Source organism: Anoplolepis gracilipes, chromosome 6, assembly GCF_047496725.1.
Source record: "Anoplolepis gracilipes chromosome 6, ASM4749672v1, whole genome shotgun sequence".
NCBI classification, from domain to species: domain Eukaryota; kingdom Metazoa; phylum Arthropoda; class Insecta; order Hymenoptera; family Formicidae; genus Anoplolepis; species Anoplolepis gracilipes.
In genome coordinates, this window is record NC_132975.1 from 9,323,215 (window position 1) to 9,348,747 (window position 25,533).

Below are 25,533 nucleotides of genomic sequence, written 5' to 3' on the forward strand. Positions count from 1 at the left end.
ACAGAAGCCCATTTTTACTCGTCGTTTATGCTAACACACGTCTTATAATATGTACAATTGTCACCACATAACTAATTAATATTTGCAATGCAGATCGAAAGATTGCGTTTACATTTGCCTCGACCACAAAATGTATATTGTTCGACGGAAGATTGTAATAATTCTTTGTAATCGTAGAAGACGATCGTGTCGTTATTACCAAACGATTGACACGTGCCTGAAATTGTACAAATTTTGAGATAGTTATTTCATTCGTTTCATTCATTAATAAATATAAAAAGTAGAAAGGAAATAATGACAAATGTATCATTGCGTACACACATTTGCAGGAATTGATTGAACACGAACACACGTGTATGAAAGATACATACATATATATATATATATATATATATATATATATATGTACACATTGTACATACATATGTGTAATGAATAACCGACTTAGCAAAAATCGCGCGTGGAAGGAATTCAGGTTAATGATAATCTAATGTATCAATGGTTCCCGAATATATCTAAATAATACATAATATACCAGAGATAAGAGTGATAATACGAAAACGTCTGTGAAAGTAACGTTACGTTAAGAATAACTTAATAAGCTTTGATATGAAGGTTAGGCGATAACTAACAACTGATTAACATCGTTCGTCAGTCGTCACTGTTTTAAAAAATCCTGCATATATTGTACGCGTTTATGTTCGTCAATAAATCTTAATCGTTACTTGCTTACAATTAGTGAGAAAATTTAACAAAAGTGTGTTTGACAGTTGTAGATAGGACCGTAAATAGTATATTTTTACACGTGGACTTGTCTAAGATACAATGTCGTGGATAAGGGAGAGTAATTTGAACTGGTTTCAATTATTGGCCTTAAAGATTATAAAGACTGGCCATGTACCTAAACATGTGGCATTTATAATGGATGGTAATCGACGTTTTGCGAACAAACAAAATATGGCTAAAACAGATGGACATTTAAAAGGGTATGTATCTTTGAGAAGACACATTTATAAGTATATATTAATCTATTATATTCTTTTATATCATATATATGTACCTTATGTTTTACTTATGAACAGATTTGATAAAATGGCAGAGACAATGACTTGGTGTAGGGATCTAGGTATTACAGAAGTCACAGTATACGCTTTTAGTATAGAGAATTTTAATCGCAGTCAAGAAGAAGTTGATATGCTTATGGAACTTGCCAGATGCAAGTTTTTACGTCTCCTAGAAGAGAAGTATGTATAAAATTTTAAATTAACATGTATTACAACCTAATCTGAATCTGGATCTTACAAAATGCAATATTTTCAGGAATAAATTGGTGGAAGAAGGAATATGTATTCGTGTGATAGGCAATTTGTCCTTACTTCCAGAAGATATGCGTAAATTATTTGCCGAAGCTATGATTAGCACTGAAAACAATAATAAAGCAATTTTAAATCTTGCTTTTGCTTATACATGTAAGATAATTATAATCATACCTATAACTACACATAAACACACACATTGTTGTACTTTCTATCAAATACGAATAAAAATTTAAATTAATTTAGTCAAGTAATATTATATAATTTTTTTAGCAATATTTTAATAGTACTTTAATATCTTTTCAGCAAGAGATGAAATTACTCATGCAATTAAGGATATAGCAGGAGGTATAAAACATGCTGATATTTTACCAGAAGATATTAATGAAAATCTGATTTCTCAGTGTTTGTATACTTACAAATCTTTAAATCCAGATTTATTAATTCGTACTTCTGGAGAAGTTAGATTTAGTGACTTCCTCTTGTGGCAAGTAAGAAGATATAGTTTATTTTGATAAACGTTTTTTTAATAATTTACTAAAGCACAGATCCACAACTAAAATGATCTTAAATCGTTTTTTAGATCTCCAATACCTGTGTCTATTTTACTAATGTGTTGTGGCCTGAATTCAATTTATGGAATTTACTTAGCGCTGTTTTCTATTATCAGAGGTGTTATTCTGACTTACAGAAAGTCACAAAAGTACAAAATTTGGAGCCGATTGTGCATAATGATAGAATATCTATGTATATTAATAAGTTGCATCATGAACGCCAACTTATGATTGAAAGTATGTATCTATCAACAGTTCAATCATAGATATTAAATAAATATGCAATGGGCGCTTATATTCCAGTAAATATAAATGTCAATCAAGTATGCTGAAAATCTGCCACATATATTTTGTTTCAAATCAAAGTTTTCTAGGATAGAGTATAAATGTAAACTCTTCAAGGGTGATTAGATATAAATAACTGTTAAAACTATAATATTTAAAAATGTATACAAAACTCAGGGAGATAACTACAAATAATTCTTCCAGTTATACAAGATATTTTAGGAAAAAAAAAGTGTAAATGTAAAAAAAAAAACAAAAATAAACAAATCCAAAATATTTGAATGAGATTCGAGATTAAAACATACAAACATCAATTACGTTTTTACTTTTGCAGTTTCTTTCTCATATATCTCTTATATAAATATAACATATGCTATAAATCTATTCTTATAAATAGATAAGTAAAATTAAGATAAATAAAGGAGCTTTTTTTTAAAATGTATAAACTAAGTAATTATCAATCTTGCCGATAAGAAGTTGTAATGATTTTGATAAACATTGTTAGAATAAAATATTTGTTTTTTCTTTGAAAGTTTCACAAATGTAACTATATACATAGATATTGATAAAAGTTGTTTCTAGTATACATCATATATTATATAGCGCATTTATATATTTATTCATCTTTATATATACACATTCCATACATCAGTTTTCCAATTGTTTGTCTCTACCATGTGCATTGAGCGATTATGAAAGAGAATTGTAAAACAAGTATATATAATAGCAATAACATAAATCATGTATCAAATAAATAATGTTAGTTGTAACATTAACGCGCGACTATAAAAATGTATAAGTTGTGTAATATTTATATAATATATTTGTTTTCCTAAAATTATAAGAAATATGTGTATATATTGCCATATACATTATTTACAATAATGTCTCGTCACATATTATTGAACAAGGCAAAGAACATTTTTCATGAATATACACTTAGCATCAATCATACTCTATCAAAATAAGCATCACCACGCAAATATATACAATATTTTCAAATCAATAATTATTCATCGTCAGTAAATTAAAATATTACTATATGGGATAAAATTTGATCATGTAGAATATTCAATGTATTGCATATATCTATTATTAGTGTATTGCGGAGCAATGTATATTGCATATACATTTTATATATATAATATACATACATATATATATATAGAGTCATCTTATTTACAATTTATTTTATATATTTTTTTTTTGTTTTGTGAGCTCCATTAAAATAAGATAAGTATAATGATAAACATTTCCGATATAGATTGTGATACAATAAAATATGAAACATATTGAAATATGTAGATTTAATTCGTTTTTCTAGCTGAAGGAGATATTTGTGCAATTACTTTTTTACTTACATACTTAATAAAGATACAGGAACATATACATTGGCACATCTCTAATAGCCAGAAAATTGTCAAATATTTGGCTGAAAATCAGAATTATGGGATCAAGTATTGAAATTAGAAATATCTATGTTTAATAATTTTACAGGAAGACAGATAAATGGATGAATACACATTTATGAATAATTTCAATAAATTGTGGAACTAAGTCTTGTTTGTTTAAGATGTTGTTTATATATTGTAGATTCTCTCTCTTTATATAAATTCTTTTTTTTTTATTAAAGTAAGTCTTTTTTGCCTTTGTTTTGAATTATTCAACTGCATCTATATCAGAATAGAATTGAAATAGAAATTGTAATAATTGTGATAATTATTATAAGATATATAGAGAAATAAATGTGATTTCAATATTATGATAATAAATATTAATCATGCTAAATGTTAAATCTACAAATCATCATTATTTAATAATTTGACTGTTCATAGGTTAAAATACAATACAATGTGTATGTAGTATCACATTTATCACACTATTATTATTGACAATAATTATAATTAATTACCTCAAATAATTAAATACCACTTTATTACTTTTTTGTAATACTTAAGTATGAAGTCGATTCGTTTTTCTCATTTCGAGTTATAAGGTGGATGGCGTCTTGCTGAAGGTTGCCTTTGTCTCGCTAAAAAGGATTGACCCTGTCCTGAACTAAGCGCTGCGAGCCGTTGATCTATCACCTCTCTGTGGCAATTCAGCCCTAATCTATGAAAAGCAGTCACCATTAGTTTCTCTTCCATCTCTCGCAACAATCTAGACTCTTTCATGGAGCGTTCCATGTCCTCGATCATCTTGCGCTGTTCTAGCAATTGATTGCGCAGCACAACGACCTCACTCGGTGAAGAATTATTCTGTTTCGGATCCAGGCTTTTTATAACGCTCTTGGCTTTTTCAATATATTTCTTATAGCGTTCTTCGAGAGCGGCGTTTTCATACTCCTTCCGCGTCAGTTTCTCTTGAATAGCGAAAGCTTTCTGCTTTTGTGCTTGTAGAGCACTCTCGCGTTCTTCGAGTTGCAATGTCAACCGTTCCCTTTCGGATTGCATTTTTCGCATTTCGTCCTGCAGCTGTAGCATCTTCTGATTCAAACCAACGTTGTCATTTTTGTTGTCATCGCTGACTTGAGTACCCATGGCCTCCTCTAATTTGGTTTCCAATTCCATTATCCTTTGATTTGCCTTGCGATTTTGCCCTCGCAATGTGTTTAAACGGTCCTCGGAATCCTCCAGCAACGCTTGCACACTTGGTAGCTTATCCTCGCTACCTGTCTGCTTCATCTTCAACATCTTGTTCTCCAACTGTAAGCAGAGTAATTTCTCTTTAATCTCAAGTGGAACCATCTCCGTCCCGGCAACGCTGGTACTATCAGTACTAGGTTTTGCCATGTTTTCGGCGGTTTGCAATTGTGTGCACTTCAATTCCTCATTCGTTTCCTTTAGGGCGTCCCTTTCGATGATCAATCGGTCTTTTTCTCTTTGCAAAGCACCCAATTTGGCTTCCATCTTCTTGCCCTCGAATTCCAATCGATCGTATTTATTGCTCTGCTCATCCAGCCTATGATGAACTTCTGTGAGCTGCTGTTTGCAAGCCTCCAAATGATTACGTAACATCATCGTGCGCTTTACTTCTTCTTCGTAGTCCAATTTGATTTGTAAATATTCGACGTTCTTATCTTCCGATATCTTCAGCTGTCTCTTAAGATCGCTCAAATCCTCCATTTTTTTCTTGTATGATTCTATCATGATTTCATACTTTGCTACTTTATCTACAGTTTCTCTCAAGGCATCGACTTCGTCTTTCAGATGATTTGCTTCGTCAGCTGCTTTTTGCAAATCCTCTTGTCTCGACTGTAACTCCAATACTTCCTTTTCCAATAATTCTGCCTTTAATCTGTAATCATCCCTGGACGTTTCCACCTTAAACAATTCATCCTTTAATTCTTCTACTTGTTTCCGCAATCCAGAATATTTCAATATAGAACCAGACTCCTCCGGATTCTCAAATTCGTCCAGCCGCTCCTGGAATTTTTTATTCTCCGCAATCAATGCAACCTTTTCCTCCTGCAACAGAGAAAGCTGTTGATCAAGCTCGTGACATTTTTGTGCTAATTGATCCTTCATATCCACTGTTGCCTGGAGCTCAGCATAGAGTCTCTGTTGAGCACCATCGGCCACGTCCAAGGATTCAAAGTTCAAGCTGGTGCCTAGGCTTAGTCTGGGTCCATGCACGCTGCTCTCAAGCTCCTGGATACTCTGCATTATTGCCTGCTGCACAGTCTCCTCCATACCCATTATTTTAGTGATGTACTGCTGCTTCTGATCGCAATTGACAGCGCAGCCAAGAATCAGCTGTAACAAACGACGCAGCTCATCGCTGTCACAATGCTCACCAATTTTTATCGCGTCCGGCTTGACGTAGCCCGACAATTGTTGGTTCAAACACTCCATGTAATATTCCATCACAGCCTCCACAATTTTCTTCATGTTGCTTACCCTAAGGCGCCAATTGCTACCCACGTCGATCTTAATCTTTGCCTTCCATACCGCCGTGAACCACTCTGGTGCAATCTGAGCCAAGGCTTCCGCCAGGGCAACTCCATCGCTTATATCCTCTGCAGAATTATGCGGCGCTTGAAGATCGAATGTACCCAACCATTTGATTAAATTGTTCAACTGTTGTCGATGGTCTCCCATTTCGCTGGGTTTTCCTGGAGATTAAGGAACTTTGAGAAAGCTCGGGACACTCGCACGATTCTAACTTTCGTCAAATTCTGTGACACGTGTTGTTCTCGCGACCGCGACTTTTGATTGAATTCATAATCTTACTTGTCTTTCCTTGAATCGAGATACAGTATTATAAATCAGATATGAAATTATGAATTACTATACTGAACCATCTGTTCTGCTGCAGACACTCGATCTAACCTAAAGTAGCTATTGTTATCGCGTTCGACACGGTCTGATAGCGTTTTATCGTAGAGAGGTGGAAGTCATCGTGAAATTCATTTATTACCTTGGACAACGTCCCGTGTGATGCGCAATAATTGTATCGTACAACATTGACACAAATTATATGACGAGATTACGTTGGAAAAATGTTTTTGACGAGAATCATTAAAAAGTCCACAATGGCAGTAAGCCCGATCCAACAGCAATGTAAGGTGTATTCGTATCAGGCATCAAAACATACAACTCATCCTGCGATCTCATTAGTGGGAACTTTACGTTTCTGCAGCGATAGTCCACTTAAATGTTGGAATTGCAATTATATTTACAAATCCGAGCTGTTCTGTTCGAAATGCAAAGTGTTGCAGGAACTACCACAAAATCTCAACTACTTTGACATTATAGGAATTAAAAAGAATTATAATGTAGTGAATGAAGAAGTACATAAAAAATATAGAGAGTTACAAAAGATGTTACATCCTGATAAATTTGGTAATAAATCTGAGGCAAGTATTCATTTCTAGGCACACAAATTCCTATCACAAGCCTTTTAATTTATGATTATCGAAATGTCCTTTTTATATTTGTAAGTAAAATCTGTTTTAACTGTCGATAGAAAGAAAGACAAATCTCTGAGAATTTATCCTCTCTAATAAATAAGGCTTATAGTACATTGATACATCCATTAAAAAGAGGATTGTATATGTTACAATTAAAAGGTATATCGATACCAGAAGGAACCACCAACTTGAATCCAGAATTTCTTATGGAGATTATGGAGCATAATGAAGAAATAGAAAATGCAATGGGAGACAAAGACAAAATCTTAAAATTGGCCAAAGAATCCAAAAAAGTTCTCGATACATTGTCAAAGTAATCTTTAATTTCCTTAGCTTTAAATTTATATTACCTTAAAATCATTTTTAAAATATCTCATGACATTTTTCTCAATTTTTCTTCAGAAAAGTGGCAGAAGCATTCAATAAGGAAGATATTGAAACAGCAACAAAGATCTTGATAAAAATGAAATATTATGATAGTATAGATAATAGATTAAAGAGACTGAAGCATGACTTAGGTATAGTAGAATAAATATATTGCAACTTTTGTAAAAAATTTCTGTTTTATATTACTTATCTTTAGTGCATAAAACTATGTAAAATATAAAAAAAATATGTTTCTATATATAATTGTTTATGTGTAACTTTTGCAAATGCATTTTGTAAATGCATTTATTTGCAACAAGTTATTTAAGCTATATAATGCAATAATCTAATTTAGATAATAAAACAAGAGTGTCAGATTGAGAGGAAATTAATTAAATTTACATATTTTCAAGTTTGTTGATTATCTATTTTCCATTGCTCCAGCCACTGACATATTCTATTTACATTATCTGTCAACTGATCTAAAGTATTGCTCATCAGTTCATGTACTATTTCTTTCCTGTAGGATGACCTTGCCTCTTCAAGAATAGTTTGAAAAATTTCGCAATCTATGTTATCCTCTAGTTTCTTTCCACAATATCCCCTTTCCTTCAGACGATCGTACAAGATAGTATTGTCTGTTCTGAGTACAAATACAATGTCAAACCATCTCTCGGGAAAGAACTCGGCACCATGATAATCTACAATCTTCCCTCCTTCGTTCATAAGACTCTCCATTCCATCCAGTAACTAGACAAAAAATATTGCGCAAAAATTTGAATATAAAATTATACATATAACATTAAGAAAATCAAATAATACAGAATTTATGACAAATAATATTCTACAGACCTTAAAAATTTTATTATGACAAGATATATAACAGAAAAAATTATTACCTTTTCCTCATCTAACACACTGCATTGGTACACCTCGTCATATTCATTTAGACATTCATTCTCTATAGCTAGTTTACTAACATCAAGCCATTTTAATCCAGTTTTCTCCGATAACATACGTGACATTAGGCTCTTGCCGACACCAGGTGTGCCTAGAAAATATGAATTATTTTGAATTTGCTAAATGACACGTACCGCAATTACACATGCTATTATATACCTGTTATTAGAATGTTAGGCGCATTTCTATGCATGTTTAACATTTCCCAAAAATACACATATGCAAGTGTTAAGTCAAATTCCAACCACGTGCGTATATATGTACGCTTCGTGCAGCTTCATCAGCTGAGAGCTACGACGTAAATTTTGAACATAAAAAAAACCCACAAGACGTATTGAAAATGTTTAGATTACTGCTAGAAACTAAAAATTCTTTATCATTCTTTATCCGATAATCGATCGATACATTCGACAACCTTTTTAACATATGCGAATGTAATATCAATCTCTCACTCTCGTAATATTAAATCTTTGTTTTGCTTGTATACTTTCTATACTCGGTTCTCTTCGCTTTCTCACTTTTTCTCTGTTCAACCAAAGAGAAACCTGAGAGAGGCCACACCGTTTTTGATACGAGTTATGCTTTTCCTAAACAAAACGAACCTGTCGATAATGCGAATTCTCAAGGCAGCATTACAATATATACGCTGATTGGCTAAGCCACTTTTAGTCCAATTATAGGAAAAGTCGCGAGGTACGTCCATCTACATCGTACATCATACTCCATGATCACGATTGCAACGTAACACGTGTTGGGTCTCTCGGGTACGTTTATTTAAAGAGAAAGAAGACGTAGTGTAGGAAGAGCTTTGCTTACTAGAGAAACACGGAATTTTCATCACTGACTTGTAAGATTGATCCCATGTTATTATCGCGCGATATATTGAGCTCGCGCCGCGGACGGGCTCGCATCGGTCGCGTTAAACGACCGATATTAGACGCGTCCGCGACACGCATCGTGGTCGTGGAAAATCGGGACACGGTTTGGCAGTGCGCGGGACGGCGGCAATGAGCTGGCATAAATCGTCATCGCGAATGGAAGTGAATATCGTGACGCGATGCACGCGAGCGTTGTCGAAAATCGAATGTCACTCGATTATATTTTGGTAGCGTGAACGATGCGAGCTGTTTTCGCGCTCGGATACGCGAGATTCCCTCACCTAACCTGCCTGCTATTATTAAGCTGCATAACATATTGTACTGGGATTCGTCGCGCGATCGGTCGCGTCGAGCCCGCGGATAATATCTCGATCGCGCGACATCGGCCACGCTGAATGTGGGTCGCGCGAGACACGTGGTTTCGTTTAGCCCCGAGGAAAAAACAAACAAACGCTGTGTGTGTTTTGTATAGGGCACAGTGTTTGCGAGCAGTCGTGTGTCAGCTCGACGAAAAGTGGAACGCACTTTGCATTCTAATTTTTTTTTTCCCAAACGTATGCAAAGAGGTACCGTAGTGCTAAGTTTGAGATATGAATTAGATTTTTCATTAAAACCTCACGCGTTTATGTTTACTATCATCGAGAATTTGGATTTGCAGAAGACAGGAGTCCATTTGTCATACAAGTTTACTTGTATGTGTAATTGTTTTTTTTTTTCTTTTTTTTTTTTTCCTCTCTCCATCTAACACTGTTTTATGGTTTTCATTCGATTCTACTTTTCAGCCCGAAATCTAAACTGCTCGGAATCTCGAAGCGAAAAATAATAATTGATAATAATGGAATATTTTTTTCTGTTTATATATAGATTGTAGCAGCATTAGTGAAACACACAAATTATACAATCACAACCAAGATTGGCAAGCAAGACGCCAGCAACACACGCCAGAAACATAGATCTTGAAAAATTCAAGCGTTGCGACGGTGCAGAAGGGCTCTATGTGCTCCACCGTGACTTGGGCAAATGGTACTTTAGTTTCCAAGAGCTTACTGTTGTGGTATCGCGAGAGGTGCACCCGATCAATCTGTAATTTGGACATACGACAGCGACAAGATGCTCAACGAGATCAGGGCGGCGGTACTGTTCTTAGTAAAGCTGATCGAAAAAAGCGAAAAATTTAGTCCTGATCAATTAGAATGCTTCAAGCGGCACTTGGTCGAACTGCTGACGGAACGCTTTAAAAATCACTGGTTTCCCGACAAGCCGTTTAAGGGTCAGGGATATCGTTGTATTCGCGTCAACGGCCACAATCGCCGAGATGCGACCTTGGAGAGTGCTGCGAGTGCTGCTGGAGTCAAATACGAGGACCTAGCCCTACCGGTGGAGTTAACTTTATGGGTTGATCCCAATGAGGTCTGCTGTCGATTCGGTGAGAGTAAGGGATCGTACTGCACATTAGCATCATTTGAGGACAAGGAGAACACTGTACCCATTTTTCAAAGCGAATACAAAAAAAACACAGAAAAAGAGAATAAAGAAGTCAACATGGGGCCTATCAAGATACAGGCAAGTGTTTCTATTGTGATTATTTTTAATTAAATTAACGCCTTACATTGATTAGAATTAATATAAATTAAAATAAATCAATCTTCTTAGAGTAATATAAGTATAAACAATAAGTTAAATTTCTCAATTTATAAGTTTGTTTGTTTTTTGTATTACATATGATCATGCAAAACATTTGCATAATAAGCAATTTACATTATCCATTACATTATCATTCTAAATCAATTAGATATTGAATATGTATTATTATAAAGAACTATTGCTAACTTCCATATGTATTCTATCGATATCTTACTTACATGCAGTCTTTTCTTTATATTTCTATCTAATTGCAATTACATGATAACTTGAGAATCAATTTTATATGTTTTTATTGCAGAAATCCCTTTTAACCGCTAGTACAGAACAACAGCCGAAATCAAAATTACTAAGCACTGCTAATCAAAATCAACAGCATAGCAATAACGGTACAGGTAGGAGACGTAATTTGAATAGTCCTAGACTGCATCTGAACAGAAATCGTTCGTGGTTCGGTCACTCCTTCAATATGGGTTACGGTCCTCATCCAATCAACCAGCCTTGGTACAATATCATGCCTCCGCATTTCCTCGGTGGCCCCTCTCCACCGCCCTTTATGGGACACCGAGGGAATAAATGGGTACACCCGTCCTCTTATCCCGCAGGACCCGCTCGTTTCCATCACTGGTCTCCCAAAGCTACTCTTAAGGTATAAAGAAAATCTCTTTCAGAAAAAAAAAAAAAAAAAAAAACAGTTAGGAAACCTGTTTCTTCTTAGAAAAAAAAGTTAAAAGAAAAAGTATAACAGAGTGCTAATTTTGTGGAAAATGCTTATTATTGTTACATCTTGAAATAATAAGATGCTGTGATTTACGTTCACGATTAAAAGAATTTTAGTTAAAATATATATTCGCGGTATACGTATCCAGGTAGAATATATGTGTGTGTAGAAAGTAAATATATGAATTATAAATATAAATTTTTATATATTTGAAAACAGGTTTGTTAACGCGTTTTACAGTGACGAAAATTATCCATCCTGTAATTATAAATGACCTTGTTCGAAGTATGACTAAGGCTTACGATTTTTTATGACGAGAGATATTGCATTATTACATGTTACGTATATACAATGATAAATTGGAGTAATAGATGTTTATAACTCCGGATGCAAGGTTGCTTGTAAGGTAGACTAGTGGCAATTCAAATAACATATGAATGGACGCGTTAGCGAAATGCGTGAAATAGAAATAGATGTCATATCACATGACGGTTATTTCTTCGGTCAATAACATTTCGGAAAATATACAATATATCAAGGAATTGAGAGAATCTACTTGACTTCTCTAATTGTTATAAATCGATAAATTATACATTTTTCTAGTTACACAAATTTAAATTTTTCTAGTTATGTATGTTGTCAATTTAGTGAATTCTTGAAAGTGTATAATCAAGTTGACAATTATTTCTTTTTGTGTGTTAATAGTAATAATAGGGAAACGATAACGAAAATAATTTCAGAAATTTTGAAACTTGGTATAGACGTCATTTTCTTAAGAAGAAGGAGAGTGCAAAATAAAATATACTTTATTTATATAGCACTTTGTATATAAATAAATGATATGAGGGCTTTTCAAAGGCTCATGCCTGATAAGATCAGACAAGAACAATGTTATGAGTATATAACGTTGTGAATATATAAAAATCGTACATGTGTGATTAATTAAAGTATATTTTATTTTACATGGAAAAATCAGTTTTTTAATGCATGTCGAACGTAGGTTGATTATAGAGCTTTATTTTTCATCTAAAAAATGTCTGTACCAAGTTTCAAAATTATTGAAATTAATTCTGTTATTCATCCCGTTATAGTCTAATTTGAATTGGACTATAAATAATCATTTTTGTTCTGATATGATTAATATTTGCTATATGATGGATTTTATTTACATATAAATCACGTTATGGTAAAGAATGCGGGAAATGTTAAGTTACCTTATATTTCGTGTATATATATATATATTACAAATAATTGTTATTAGTGATAAATGTGATTTTGGTAAAATCTTGACATTCTGATTTATTAATCCGATGTTATATATATATATGTTATTATATCTAACAAAGTATAAGAACAAATTCGTTCTACTTTTCCATTTACCGGAGGTAGCAACGCGAATGCATTCTACTAATTTTTTCATACTTGAAAAGAAAACGGACATCCACAATACGTTATTTAAAGATACTGCCGTCATTGAGATTTTATCAATGATCAATGTTTGTTATTAGATTAACAAACTGACTACAAAATTAATTGCGCTGCCACGTGCAGTTAAACATGTTATTTTCGTCATATTCGATGCGAAAATGAGTGTGCCGAATTTATTTTTACAAATTATACACTATTTTTAACTCAGATTACTCACATTGCTCGCGTATCAATTTCTTATAAAGTTAACACGTTCAAACAAAACGTTAACGCAATGGTAATACTAATGTCATGTCAATGTACATTTGGCCTTATATGTATATTATAGAGAGTTTATGAGACATCAATAATATATATACTTATTTATACATGTTGGCTTTATCGATAATAAGCGTTCGTATTTCTTGTTTTGTGGTATTATTTCTTTATATGTATATATATTTGTGTATATATATAATATATATATAATATATATATAATATATATATATATATATATATATATATACACACACATATATATATGTACACATATACACATATACACACATACATATATAATATACGCTGTGCGTAAATATGTAATGAATTAGAGTCGAAAGTGCAATTCTTATTTGTGATTCACTCTGTAAGATCAATTGTTCCTTCGAGGTATTTTTATCCGCAATATTATATATTTTAATTTTCAATTAAACATTCTTAATATCTTACGTTTGCTAGCTTAGATCGATTTTTAATACTTCTATTTTTAAAATATTTTTATACAGCAAAATAAAAGGATAGTTATATTTGAAATATATTTCAAATTATAATTAGTACAGCTAATAGTATAACTATGCAACTTATATTTTTAACTATTTTTATACATATATTTCTATATCATACATATTGGAAAAAAGTTGAATTTAACGGAAAAGTAATTTAATCCAAATAAGTTTTGAAATTAATAAACTTAATTTCTCATATAATATAGAATAACAATTAAAATAGCAAACAAATTTTCTTACAAGTATTATATAATCTGTAAATTATCTTTCAAATAGCCTTACTATTAAGAACGTTATTTTTTCGATTTTGGTATTCTATCTAAAATGCTAAAAAGCGAATAGATATCGGATTGACAGTCTAAACTGTGCAATTGATTTAATATTGTGCAATTTGTGCAATTAATAGATTATAACTTTTTTCGAAGGAACAATTCTTGTTACGTGAACACATAATATTGCGACTATGTGTAATTCCAACAAAATTTTAACAAAAAGCATCAGATGCATTTTTATATTAATCGCAGATAGCATAAACAAACTTTTTTAAACAATCATTTCTATATAATATGATATAATATGATAGAATCGGAAAGTATATTATAATACATTTTCAATATCGCATAGTAGGATTATTGTAGCTGCATTTTGTACGTGGTTTGATATATATTACTGTTGCTGGATTCATACATACACACACAATCTTTATACATGAATGAGTAGGAATATAATCTAGATGTTTATTATAAAAAAAAATCCTTGAATTGTACTAGATGACGATTTTTCAAGAGTATAATATGATATTATATATTATATCTTTTTGTAGCTTTATTTCGCGCAATAATTTCGAGATGCTACAACTTCGTTTCGACAAATATTATATGCTTGCATTTTAAGACTGACTATTGATTTAGCAAAACATAAAACATTATATATATATGTATATTTTTTTGATAAATAGATTATAATATAACTATTGTTTTTTTTTTCTTTATTTAAATAACAGCATTAAAAAATTAAATAAAAAATTGAAATAAACATTCGAACTATGTTTTTAATGTAAATGATGTATTTATTCAACCTCGAGAAAATTTAATTTCTATTGTCATAAAATTAATAACAATTTACAGCGAAACGAGATTGTTGTACCTCCATTATGATGAAAGAATTGATGTGAATAGATTAATATAGCGTAATTCTACAACTTTCACATCTTACGATTAGCATCGTTCACTAAACGTATATAATCTGCTCTAGTGTATAGGAACTTTGTGTTCAATTTGTTAAATTTTATTCAAAGGAGTTATGTTGTTGTTATATAGGAATATAAAAAGTTTATAAATATTATATATATATATATATATATACATATATGTATAAACACACACGCATATATATATATATATATATATATATATATATATATATAAAACAGTATATATATGTAGAATTAAGCAATATTGCATTCGGACATATTCTTTTATTAATATTCTTACATAACATATACATATATAATAACATATATACATATATATATGCATATACGTATATGCATACATATGTATGCATAAGAAATTATATGTTTATATATGTATCTATATACACATGTGTAAAATATATTTATATATATATATATATATATATATATATATATACATATATGTGTATATAATATAAAGAGAGAAAGAGAGAAACGCTCAACATTTGAAATGTTCCAAACTTTGTAACTGTGTTCAAATGTAGACAATTGAAAAATTGAATGCGATGACAACGTACCTTTTCTTAATAATAAGTAGTTAGTCAATTACTTTATACGAAAACCATATGGCAGAGCATATATGTTGTGTAATCGACTTGTATAATCAACGTAAAATGCAGCGAACAAGAAGTCAAAGGAACGAAACAATACTTTTATAGAAAATTTGGAATGCGATATGCGCGAGGCGACCAGAACGAATACTAATACAATAAGCTAATAATGGCTTGCGGTCAGCACAAAACATTTTGTACTTATCCCATTTCATTAGAACAATGTTTTAGCACTTTGAATCCGATTATGATATCATCTTATCATATTTTATATTTTGAACTAAACTTTATTAAAAATTATGTATCTAAATAAAACTATGGAGTACATATAATGTACGATATTAAAGAGAAAAAAATGAAAAGAAAGTCAGTAAAATGAATGATATAAGTCACAAAATACAAATTAAAAAATATATTACCATTAGACCAGTGGATTCAAAGTGTTAAATCGCATTACATTATGGAAACGTGAATATTGGTGCCTTTCCTTCGTCCAACCGATATATACTCGTTGATTTCTATCACGATATTGTTGAGCGTTCTTTCACGAATGCGAGATCGTATTTCACATTTTCCATGATACGTCGAATTCTCCTATAATGAGATATAACAAAATGATCGATAATTTTCGAATTACCGCATATTGAAGAACGTATTAATGTTTGGATCATTTCGATTGTAGAGTATAATAAGCATTATATAAACGTATATACATATATCTTACTATTTGTGAATCATATGTTGTACGGATATATATTTCTTCTTGTGCATAATTGTGTAATGCCATGTTATTCTGGATGAATGATAAAAAAAACGGTTTTATTTCCTTCTGAGATATAAATTTTATGATAAACTATCAACTGTAGACAAGATTTTTGATTATTTACTATTTTAATTTAGAGAAAAGAAGATTCACTATAATCTACAAAAATTTGATTAAAAATACAAAAGAAATTCTATTAAGTGTTAACTGTTAAATTTGTATATAATGAATTTTAAAAAATCACATAATTATATAATTTTATTAAATATGGACAAGTAAAAAATGTATATTTATTTATATCACTTAAATAAAATTCTAATTATATCTATAAGATAATTTGTTTAACCATTAAGTTTTTTATATAATAAGACGATTAAAAAATACATGATATATAATAACTACTGATATTATTGAAAGAAGGAAGAAACCGTTACTTTATACGTTCTGTATGATTAGTAATTTCTCTTTGCATTTTCGACAAGTTCAAACATAATATAGCTCTGTTTTTTTCGATACTTTGTTTCATGTTATCTATTAATAAAATTGTCATACATGTTAGAATGACACATATTTTCAGATCATCGATAATACTATACTTTTGCACTTTGCGTAGTGCAATCGAAACTAAACAAGAATATACGGTTTCATCGTGCTTATCAAACAAATTTTATCCTCGAACGCGTTCGTTCACGTGGCTAGATAAAAAGGTAGCGCTTTAGAATTTTTCGATTAGGGCCGACGCTTTAATTCGATGTAAATCACGAAATGATGAATATTGACGAAGTCGCGTAAGACTTCGACTGCACTCGATACTTGCATAGCAAATTAAATAAGAGATTTTTTCTGTTGTGTGTAGTATTATGATGTAGTGTAAACTACAAATGCGGTCTGTGAAATTAAAGGCGTTACAAACTATGATCGAATTTCGTCGCAATTAGAAAAAGAAATTTCAGAATTTCTTTTTCAAGATTATATATGAATACTGCGATATTTTCCAACGTAGAATTTAATAAGCACTTTAAAAGTTATTATTAAAAAGATCGATAACGATTTATTTAATAGTTATCATGAAAATATGACTAAAATAATACGTTTAAAAGTTATCATTTTTAAGCGTTGTTATTAGTTTTATTATAACTTGTTCATTTTATCATTGAAAAACATCGTAGTATGGCATTAATCATAATCTAACTACATTATCATAGTCTATAATGATCATTGAATACTTATTATTTTTTTATTTTAAGATCTCTCACGAATATGTAAAAAAAATATATATATATATATAAGTATATTTGTTTATACATTACAAAAATTTTATATAGCGAACAAAATAATCTAATTTATATAAAGAAAAAGCTACATATATGTATTGTTTTAAGGCAATGTTTGTGGTGCCTTTGTTTTTGCAGTCTGCAACAGAATTTTAAGATTGTTGTTGGTAGTGACTATTGTCTTTGATCAGAACAGGCGTTTGACCATTGTCGCATTCTGTAAATATACATTAATATTAGATGAATATTACATGTTACATATAATACACACGTATACACAGAATTGTTCGCGAAAAAAGTGTTTATACGAGTAATTAATTCACATATATAAATTATATACATTCAATTTTCCATTTATTCAACTTATTAAAATTTTGATGACTTTTCAATTTCCGTTTTCATTTACGGAAACTTGATTCTTGTTTTAATTATTTGACTATTGAACCGAGAATTTCGTGACACATACAACACATATTGGACTTATTTAAACTTATTATTTTAAAATTTGACCTTATTACACAATTCTTGATTTTATTAAAATTAAATAACTCATATAAAAACTTTGACCTTATCGCATACTCTTGACTTTATTAAAATAAATAGCTTACAATTTTATAATGATCAATGTTAATTTTCCATTTTAAATTTTAAAAATAAATATACTTGAAAACATATACATCTTTTCCTCTATTTGCAAAAGAAATAGAATAATATGTATTTTAATTTCAAGAATATTCACTTAAGTAAAAGATGTTAATTTATTTTTAAAATATTCATAATTATGTGCTGCACTTTTTCTGAACATTTTGTGTGTATTTCTGGAATTGGAAAAAGCAACATTGGTCAACGTTGATGTTCAATATAACAAAGTACAGCAAAGTTTTAGCTTTTCATCAAATATCCTGTACATTTAGACAAAATTTAACTTCAACTGCGTTATAAACTGTGACCGATGTACTTATGGTCTTGACTTCAAAATGTAGCGATTTTTCCTAAAATTAAAAAGCATGCAAAAAAGAGAGATACGTATATACATGTACACTCACACACGCATACACATATAAACACTCTGATTCGACGATTTTCCAAGTATTCTATTTGACACAATATCGTGAACATTTAACGTTATTATGATTGTATTAACGCCATTAACGATTTATAATTACATAAATAATGTATGGGGATGTAACACACATTTAATAAATACTTTTGCAAATCAATCTTCTTTCCTGCAATATCCTTATTTCAATTTGATCCATCCCATGTAGATAAAAAAATATTTATTTATAAAGATTTATAACAAAAATGTGTTTATACACAACGCTAATTAACATCGATAATATAAAAATCTTGCAAAATATTTTCTTCTCATCTTTAACATCAATATTTCAAGATCAGATTATCAATATATAATTTATTTTTTCCAGTATTATAAATATATTAAACTATTAATATATAGTACACAATACGTTCTTTATAATATACAATATATATATATATATATATGTGTATGTGTGTGTGTCTTAATATTTTATTTATTGTATATTATATTAATACGTGCGTGTGTGTATTAGTGTAAAATATTTTGGATCGCTAGATTTTGATGCGGAGGCTCCGAGATTCGATAGGTACGGTACTGTTTCAAGACATTCGTGCTGACTCGAGATGGCACGGTGGCAGACGACGACACGACGAAGAACGAAGAAACGACAGGTGATGAACGGGCCTTTTCACGAGTTGTCAGTTGTCGCATTAAAAATGTACAGTGTATGTTTGTACTGTTTGTAGTTTACGAAGTGAGTCCCACTTGCGCACGTGATTAATCGCGACGTTGAGCACTTGACAGATCTGTACCTGTACATACATACATACATCCTGCAGTCACGTCAGAGACGCCGAAGAAGGAAAGGGTTATGAGGCTCCCACGACATCGCAATAGTCGAACTGTTAGACGATATTTTTGCATTATTTCCGATATTTCCAGTGGAGTGGGCCATTATGGCGGAAAAGTGCAAGGTATGTGAGCAATTTAACCAGAGAAATTCCATACCAATAATTAACGCGGAAACATTGCCAACGTGGCGATAGACAGCTGATATGATAGACAGCTTGATGCTGTAGATATTTTTTTCCATAAAAAATAAGACCTTTCTCGTATTGTGTGCTTTTTTATTAATTTTTTATGATTCTATGTTATGTTAATTTTCCATTACAATAACATTTTTTTTTATTTTCAGCAGAATGTGATTGTACTTGACTTTTTATTCTGTTACTTTTTATGTTACTATTTATCTGTTTCTTTTTCTTTGCATTATTTAATTAAAAAGAAAGGATACTGAAAGTTATATAAGATTATATAAACATATTATTATAATGGTTACTTATAATATACCAATTTATAATAGTTTAACTTACATTATAATGTAATCTGAATTTAATTTGTAATACAATTGTCTCTTTTGCAATTGATATTTGCAACTATTTAATATGTATGTTGCATTCTTATTAAATATTGTATATATACATATACAATATATATATATATATTGTATATGTATGTATATATATATATATATATATATATATATATTTTTTTTTAATAGAAATATTAAATAAATCAAATCTTTTACTGTCTATCTATATGTTATATTTATTACATTTATCAACAAAATTAGTATAAAACAAGATACTTAATTTTATATACTTGTGGACTCATCTAATAATATTATACAGGAATGTGGCTGTAAGTGTGGCACTTGCAGCCAAGATAATCAACAACACTGTGACATGCACTTGCATGCAGAGATAGAGAATTTGCGCCAGCGTTTACTTGAGAGAGATAACCATATTGTAACAATGGAGACACAATTTTTAAACGAGGCTGATAAATTTCCAAATGGAGAACTGGCTTCCATGAAAGAGGAATTATTAATATGGCAAGAAAAGTATGCACGCCTGTATGAAGCGCACAAAAGAGTTCAAAAAGTCAATCAAAATTTGGAGGATAAATTGCTGCGGATCGTGGACAAATGTGAGACGGAGAAAAGTGCCTTCACAAAGGACATAGCAACTCTGTCTCATAGATTAGCTGATGCAAATTATACAATTCATCAATTAACTCAAGATAATGTAAGTATTATATTTGTGTATAGTGTATTTAGAAGTTACAATATATTTCTTAATATTTTATATCACTTGTAAAGCTTTATTGTATAAATATAAATTGGAGAAAAGTTGTACTACAGTCATATGCAATATTAATTTATATTTATATATTTTTTATATAACAGACATTCTTCTTTTTTTACAGGAAAAATATAGAAACGACGTTAATTTGGCAATTCAATTACTACAATGTAAACCTTCCAATTTTGTGGGTCAGAAGTATGATTCGGTAAGAGATTTTATAGATCATTTATATAGATTTTAGGAGATCATTATATGTAAAATAAATTTAATGCTTTTATTTATTTAAAAAATTATATCACGGTAACAAGTTATATGAATAATAGCAATAAGTTATATTACAATTTTGTATCAATATTTATTTATCATCTATCAAATATTTAAAATTTTAGTTTTCCTATATTTTATCTTTAGTCTAAATTTAAATGTTAATGTATTAAATATAATGACATTTTATCCGTATCTATATAACATCTCGTTTTTATTATCAACAATGTTACGTGCGCGCGCACAAATCTTATTTCAGACTCTTATGTATTTCATTTATATTTACACAGTCTTTTACAAGTGAAGTGAGTTATAGAGACAAAGACACTTATAAAGATACAAAGTGATTTTTTTAATAATAATAATTATAGTATATTATTAATATTCTTGGAAGATAGAAAAACAGAAAAAATATATAACATGCATATAATCTGTACATTTATTTAAGAAAGTGTATATTTATTTTGGATTATGCTTAAAAATATTTTTCTTATTTTGAGGTAAATTAGCACTCGAACACTTCCTAAGTAGCATAAAGATAAAAAATATGCGTTTGTTATTGACAGTGGAAATGTAGATAGCAAATTTTAACTTTATCGTTTTTTTTATTATTGCAGCTGCCTTCCGAGGTGCAGGCTAAAGTACGAACATACGTCGCACAAAAACGATGTTCCACGCAAGATGTAACGCAACCGGATGTGAAGAGCATCACTGTGCCAATATCCACATTTCCGCCGACAGCTATGGTGTATAATATCACGAAGCCTGCAGTAGAAAAGCACAGTGATGATGATAGTGACGAAATCAAGCCGCCAGTGGATATCGTATCTGCAACCATTATGGCGAAAGTGTTGGAAGAACGCGAAAAGGAGAGAATTTTCGCCAAACACTGTAACACATGCACGTGTCACAGAAGCATTCTTATGGTGGATGCTGAGACACAAACATGCGTGCCTGATATGTATTCTTTTTCTGACGGACACACGCGCAGCATCGAAAAGCAAGCATCAGAAGGTACGGCGAATGGTGAGAAGCATCAAAACAAAAGTAAAATTCAATCGACCCTCGGGTCGCATGCAGTCTTCTATGAGATCAATCAGAATAATAACAGTAATAACATTTACCATCGCGGCGATTACACTATATTAGTCTCTCAAACTCCGAGTATTAAAGAGAAGTTTATCAGCAAAACCATGCAAGATTGCATGACGGAGGAAAATTATGCCATGACAAAAATAAACTCAAACAAGAAGAACTCGTCTCAGAGTCATGAAAATAAATATTCGTCAAACGATCTCAATAGAATAAACATCGAGAAAACATCCAAACCACTCAGAGGCAACAACAGAAAATGTGATTCCCTGATCGATACTAGATCCATCGCGAAGTGTTGGAATAAGGATGAGGGAAACTCTTTTGATCTTCTTCTCAACTCTGGATCGACACATACCAACAATCGGTTCTCTGATAAAGAACAGACGCACATTGACATCATCAATGACAGGCTGTGGAAGAACGAGTGGACAAAGCTGAAAGCCTCTGAAGTGAATACCACGATGGAGAATACATGTAAGAGTCGCAATACCGAGCTTGATATTATCAACGATCGTGATTGGAAGAATGATAAATCGACAGAGACGCGGAACACACTTGCGCAATTCACTTTGATCGAGGTTAAAAGTCCGGATAATAGTGCGGCTAATCACAATGATGGTAGTCAGATAGAAATAGCGACCAGCCCTAGCTTCAGCAGTGACAGTATGGTCATTTCCAGTTCTGATCCATCTAGTAGTTGCAGTGATGTCGCGCAATCGTTGACCGGCGGCGCCTTCAATTCGAGCACCAAGTCTAACTCGAGTCGCGTGATAGGACCGCGGAATTGCCTGGTGCGCGTTACACCTGGTTCTAAAAACATTTTACTGGACAATGCCGGTCATTTCAAGACTGTGTTGTATAGCAATGGTGGCGGCAAGACTAGTACTGCTCTGGTACACACAAAAAAAGCATCTCGGGCTGGTTCCGAGCACTCGACATCTACCAATAGTGAGGATACTTCACCACCAGTGCTGCTGCAGGACAATCAATTGCAACGAGTGGCCGAGTGGGTTCAGTCGTCCATTGATGTCAGTCGTCAGTCCACATGTATAGAAAATAACGCATCACACGATAGCAATAAGACTAAATGCGAAGAAAACACCGCGAGCGATATCTATCTGAACAATTCTTTGAAAAAGTGCAATTCTTCGAAGCAAGATGGAATCTTGGCTTGTAAAATTCGAGACGCGTCGAAAAAATCTTTGATAAATGTCGAAAGTTGTAGCGAAAGGCTTATAGAAAACAAATCCAATAATATTAATAGCTTGTCAAAACATGTAGAACAGGATAACAGTGAAAATCTCATAACTTTCGATGTGTTGGACGAGCAATCGTCGAAGGAATGTCACAAGAAAAATTTAGATTATGAGGTAAAAATTACAAAAGAGATGGAGGAGACGTATTTAAAGCTGGCGGCGAGCTTGGATCCGGTAGCATTGAGCCTGTCGAATACAAGTGATGCCGAATTGACGATCGAGAAATATAGAAAAGATTATAAGAGGCTTCACTTGCAAAGATTTCAAGATAAGACAGGCTCAAAAGCTTAATCTCGAATTATTCATTCAAAGACAAAATTGACTATATCAAGCAGGGAGTTCCTTTAAAGATATAACAGAGCGTTATTTTTTGTAACTATATTAAAGTAAGGCTGTACCAAAAGAGACGAATTGCTTAAGAGAAAAAACATCCTACACGACACAGCAGGTAAATTGATTTTATTTGCTTTCGTGAGCGAGATAAGTTGAGATTTTAAGCTTGAAATCTATGCAAAATATAAATTTAAGAAGCAAAGTTTGAAAGCAAAATTAAACAACATGGTCTGATTGTAAATTGCGTAATTAATAATTGAAGAACTTTGGGACACCGACACGCGCTGTCAGATAAAAACTCATTTTTAGATATGATTGTATGGTTTTTATCAATAATTCAATGTTATAAATTAATATTTTTTTTGCAGCTATTTCAAATAGATAGATTCAAAAATAAATTTGAAAAACAGGAATCTCAATATTGTTTTGTGAATCAGTGCATTTAGTCGGCTGTGAAATTTTCTCCATGTATCTGTAGGATATATTGATTAATTAATTGGTCTCATAATGTAAGTAATTTTTGTTAATTTTATTTAAAAAAATTAACTTATTAATTTATTTAATCTCAAAAATTGTAATTAATAAAATATTTTAGCAATTATTATAGCAAATATTGAAGCGTGTCGTGTCGCAGCAAAACTACTGGATATTAAATACATATTCTATTTATATGAAATTGCAGTCAATGAATGGTCAGTGGAGATATTTAGTTATATTTAATTTTAATTATATTCTGATGAGAGAATGAATAGATAATATCTACATATAATATATTTTGTTCTGTCTTGCAATGTGAAAATACACACACGATTAAAAATATAAAAATGACAATATTATAATTAACTTATGAAATACTCAGAAGATATTGTTCTATCAAACATTATTTTATAAAGTTCATCAATGATGGTTAATTTCATATATTAAGTATATCCACATATATCATACCAAAGCTAGGTCACTTGGATAAGAATGTTTTAATCCTTTGCATTAGGAATTATTCTGGTTATGACAGTAGCAATTGATCAAGTTGAATTATTTGAATCTTGCAATGCAAATATATGCAAATATTAATATTTAAGCAACTAACTTCTGTCAGCTTTTATGTAATATTACAGTAAAATCTCTTGCGCTGTTGCATGATATAAGAATGCAAAGGATTAAATAACGGTCAATTCTTTTAGCCCACTTAATGATGCCATGAGTAAACATAATTTAATTATTTATTGTGTAATAATGATAATGTAATTTCATAAATCTATGGCACGCACTATGTTTTACTTGCCATATAGGGAAATTGTATTCAGTTTACATAAAAATTATTATATGAAGAGAATAATTATGTTGTATCTTTATAAAATGATATTCTGGATTCAAAAAATTAAGAGATTTGCTATTTTATGTAAATTAAAATTAATCAAATTATCTATTGTACAGAGTCGCTTCCACTTTAGCAATCTCAATCATTGTATCCTTATCAATACATTATACACTCCACAAAAATTTTTGTGACAGTTCAATAAAAATATTTATTTGATTTAACATTTGCATCATTGACTTATATTGATCATCTGAATTAAGCAATTGTAATTTATTTCTTTTATTAAGATCTATGATTTATAATATAGAAAAGAGTGAAATTTTTAATTATAAAATTTTACATAAAAAAGAAAAATTTTCTTTCAGTATATCTATTCTATTTCATTAAATAAATTTTTGTTAGTAGTAG

The 25,533-nt window shown here is 31.0% G+C and overlaps 6 protein-coding genes across 14 annotated transcripts; 4 read left to right on the forward strand and 2 right to left on the reverse strand.

Annotated features, from left to right (window-relative positions):
- The first annotated feature begins 400 nt into the window (after window positions 1-400).
- Window positions 401-2,991, forward strand: Dhdds (Dehydrodolichyl diphosphate synthase subunit). 3 transcript variants are annotated; one of them, XM_072893585.1, is made up of 6 exons: window positions 401-687; window positions 771-986; window positions 1,083-1,244; window positions 1,321-1,469; window positions 1,623-1,807; window positions 1,900-2,991. In XM_072893585.1, the coding sequence occupies exons 2-6, from the start codon at window positions 826-828 to the stop codon at window positions 2,134-2,136; spliced, it is 894 nt and encodes a 297-aa protein (XP_072749686.1). In that variant the 5' UTR covers window positions 401-687; window positions 771-825; the 3' UTR covers window positions 2,137-2,991. The 3 variants fall into 3 exon arrangements, with proteins under 3 accessions (XP_072749686.1, XP_072749687.1, XP_072749688.1); XM_072893586.1 differs by having other exon boundaries at window positions 401-615; XM_072893587.1 differs by having other exon boundaries at window positions 416-475.
- Window positions 2,751-6,255, reverse strand: Hook (hook microtubule tethering protein). Of its 2 annotated transcripts, XR_012046752.1 has the most exons (2): window positions 4,068-6,255; window positions 2,751-3,828 (listed from the first exon to the last, which is right to left on the reverse strand). XR_012046752.1 is itself a non-coding variant. In XM_072893583.1 (1 exon), exon 1 carries the CDS (start codon window positions 6,253-6,255, stop codon window positions 4,135-4,137), a length of 2,121 nt encoding a protein of 706 aa, XP_072749684.1. In that variant the 3' UTR covers window positions 2,751-4,134. The 2 variants fall into 2 exon arrangements, 1 of the variants encoding a protein (XP_072749684.1); XM_072893583.1 differs by having other exon boundaries at window positions 2,751-6,255.
- Window positions 6,256-6,656: 401 nt separating this feature from the next.
- Hsc20 (iron-sulfur cluster co-chaperone protein HscB-like protein, mitochondrial) lies at window positions 6,657-7,702 on the forward strand. The gene is made up of 3 exons (XM_072893590.1): window positions 6,657-7,013; window positions 7,124-7,380; window positions 7,470-7,702. Exons 1-3 carry the CDS (start codon window positions 6,657-6,659, stop codon window positions 7,597-7,599), a joined length of 744 nt encoding a protein of 247 aa, XP_072749691.1. The 3' UTR covers window positions 7,600-7,702.
- Window positions 7,703-7,841: 139 nt separating this feature from the next.
- On the reverse strand, window positions 7,842-8,973 carry Ak6 (adenylate kinase isoenzyme 6). Its single transcript, XM_072893588.1, has 3 exons — window positions 8,553-8,973; window positions 8,333-8,484; window positions 7,842-8,183 (listed from the first exon to the last, which is right to left on the reverse strand). Exons 1-3 carry the CDS (start codon window positions 8,593-8,595, stop codon window positions 7,842-7,844), a joined length of 537 nt encoding a protein of 178 aa, XP_072749689.1. The 5' UTR covers window positions 8,596-8,973.
- Window positions 8,974-9,118: 145 nt separating this feature from the next.
- LOC140666640 (maternal B9.15 protein) lies at window positions 9,119-17,162 on the forward strand. Of its 3 annotated transcripts, none has more exons than XM_072894023.1 (3): window positions 9,119-9,240; window positions 10,136-10,834; window positions 11,214-17,162. In XM_072894023.1, exons 2-3 carry the CDS (start codon window positions 10,382-10,384, stop codon window positions 11,565-11,567), a joined length of 807 nt encoding a protein of 268 aa, XP_072750124.1. In that variant the 5' UTR covers window positions 9,119-9,240; window positions 10,136-10,381; the 3' UTR covers window positions 11,568-17,162. The 3 variants fall into 3 exon arrangements, with proteins under 3 accessions (XP_072750124.1, XP_072750125.1, XP_072750126.1); XM_072894024.1 differs by having other exon boundaries at window positions 9,127-9,157; XM_072894025.1 differs by lacking the exon at window positions 9,119-9,240 and adding an exon at window positions 9,437-9,837.
- Window positions 17,163-19,288: 2,126 nt separating this feature from the next.
- Window positions 19,289-25,346, forward strand: LOC140666798 (uncharacterized). 4 transcript variants are annotated; one of them, XM_072894340.1, is made up of 5 exons: window positions 19,289-19,383; window positions 19,459-19,686; window positions 20,404-20,799; window positions 20,981-21,064; window positions 21,741-25,346. In XM_072894340.1, the coding sequence occupies exons 2-5, from the start codon at window positions 19,669-19,671 to the stop codon at window positions 23,763-23,765; spliced, it is 2,523 nt and encodes an 840-aa protein (XP_072750441.1). In that variant the 5' UTR covers window positions 19,289-19,383; window positions 19,459-19,668; the 3' UTR covers window positions 23,766-25,346. The 4 variants fall into 4 exon arrangements, 2 of the variants coding, with proteins under 2 accessions (XP_072750441.1, XP_072750440.1); XR_012046865.1 differs by having other exon boundaries at window positions 19,347-19,686; window positions 21,741-24,316; window positions 24,403-25,346; XR_012046867.1 differs by having other exon boundaries at window positions 19,347-19,686; window positions 21,741-23,922; window positions 24,176-25,346.
- Window positions 25,347-25,533: the final 187 nt, after the last annotated feature.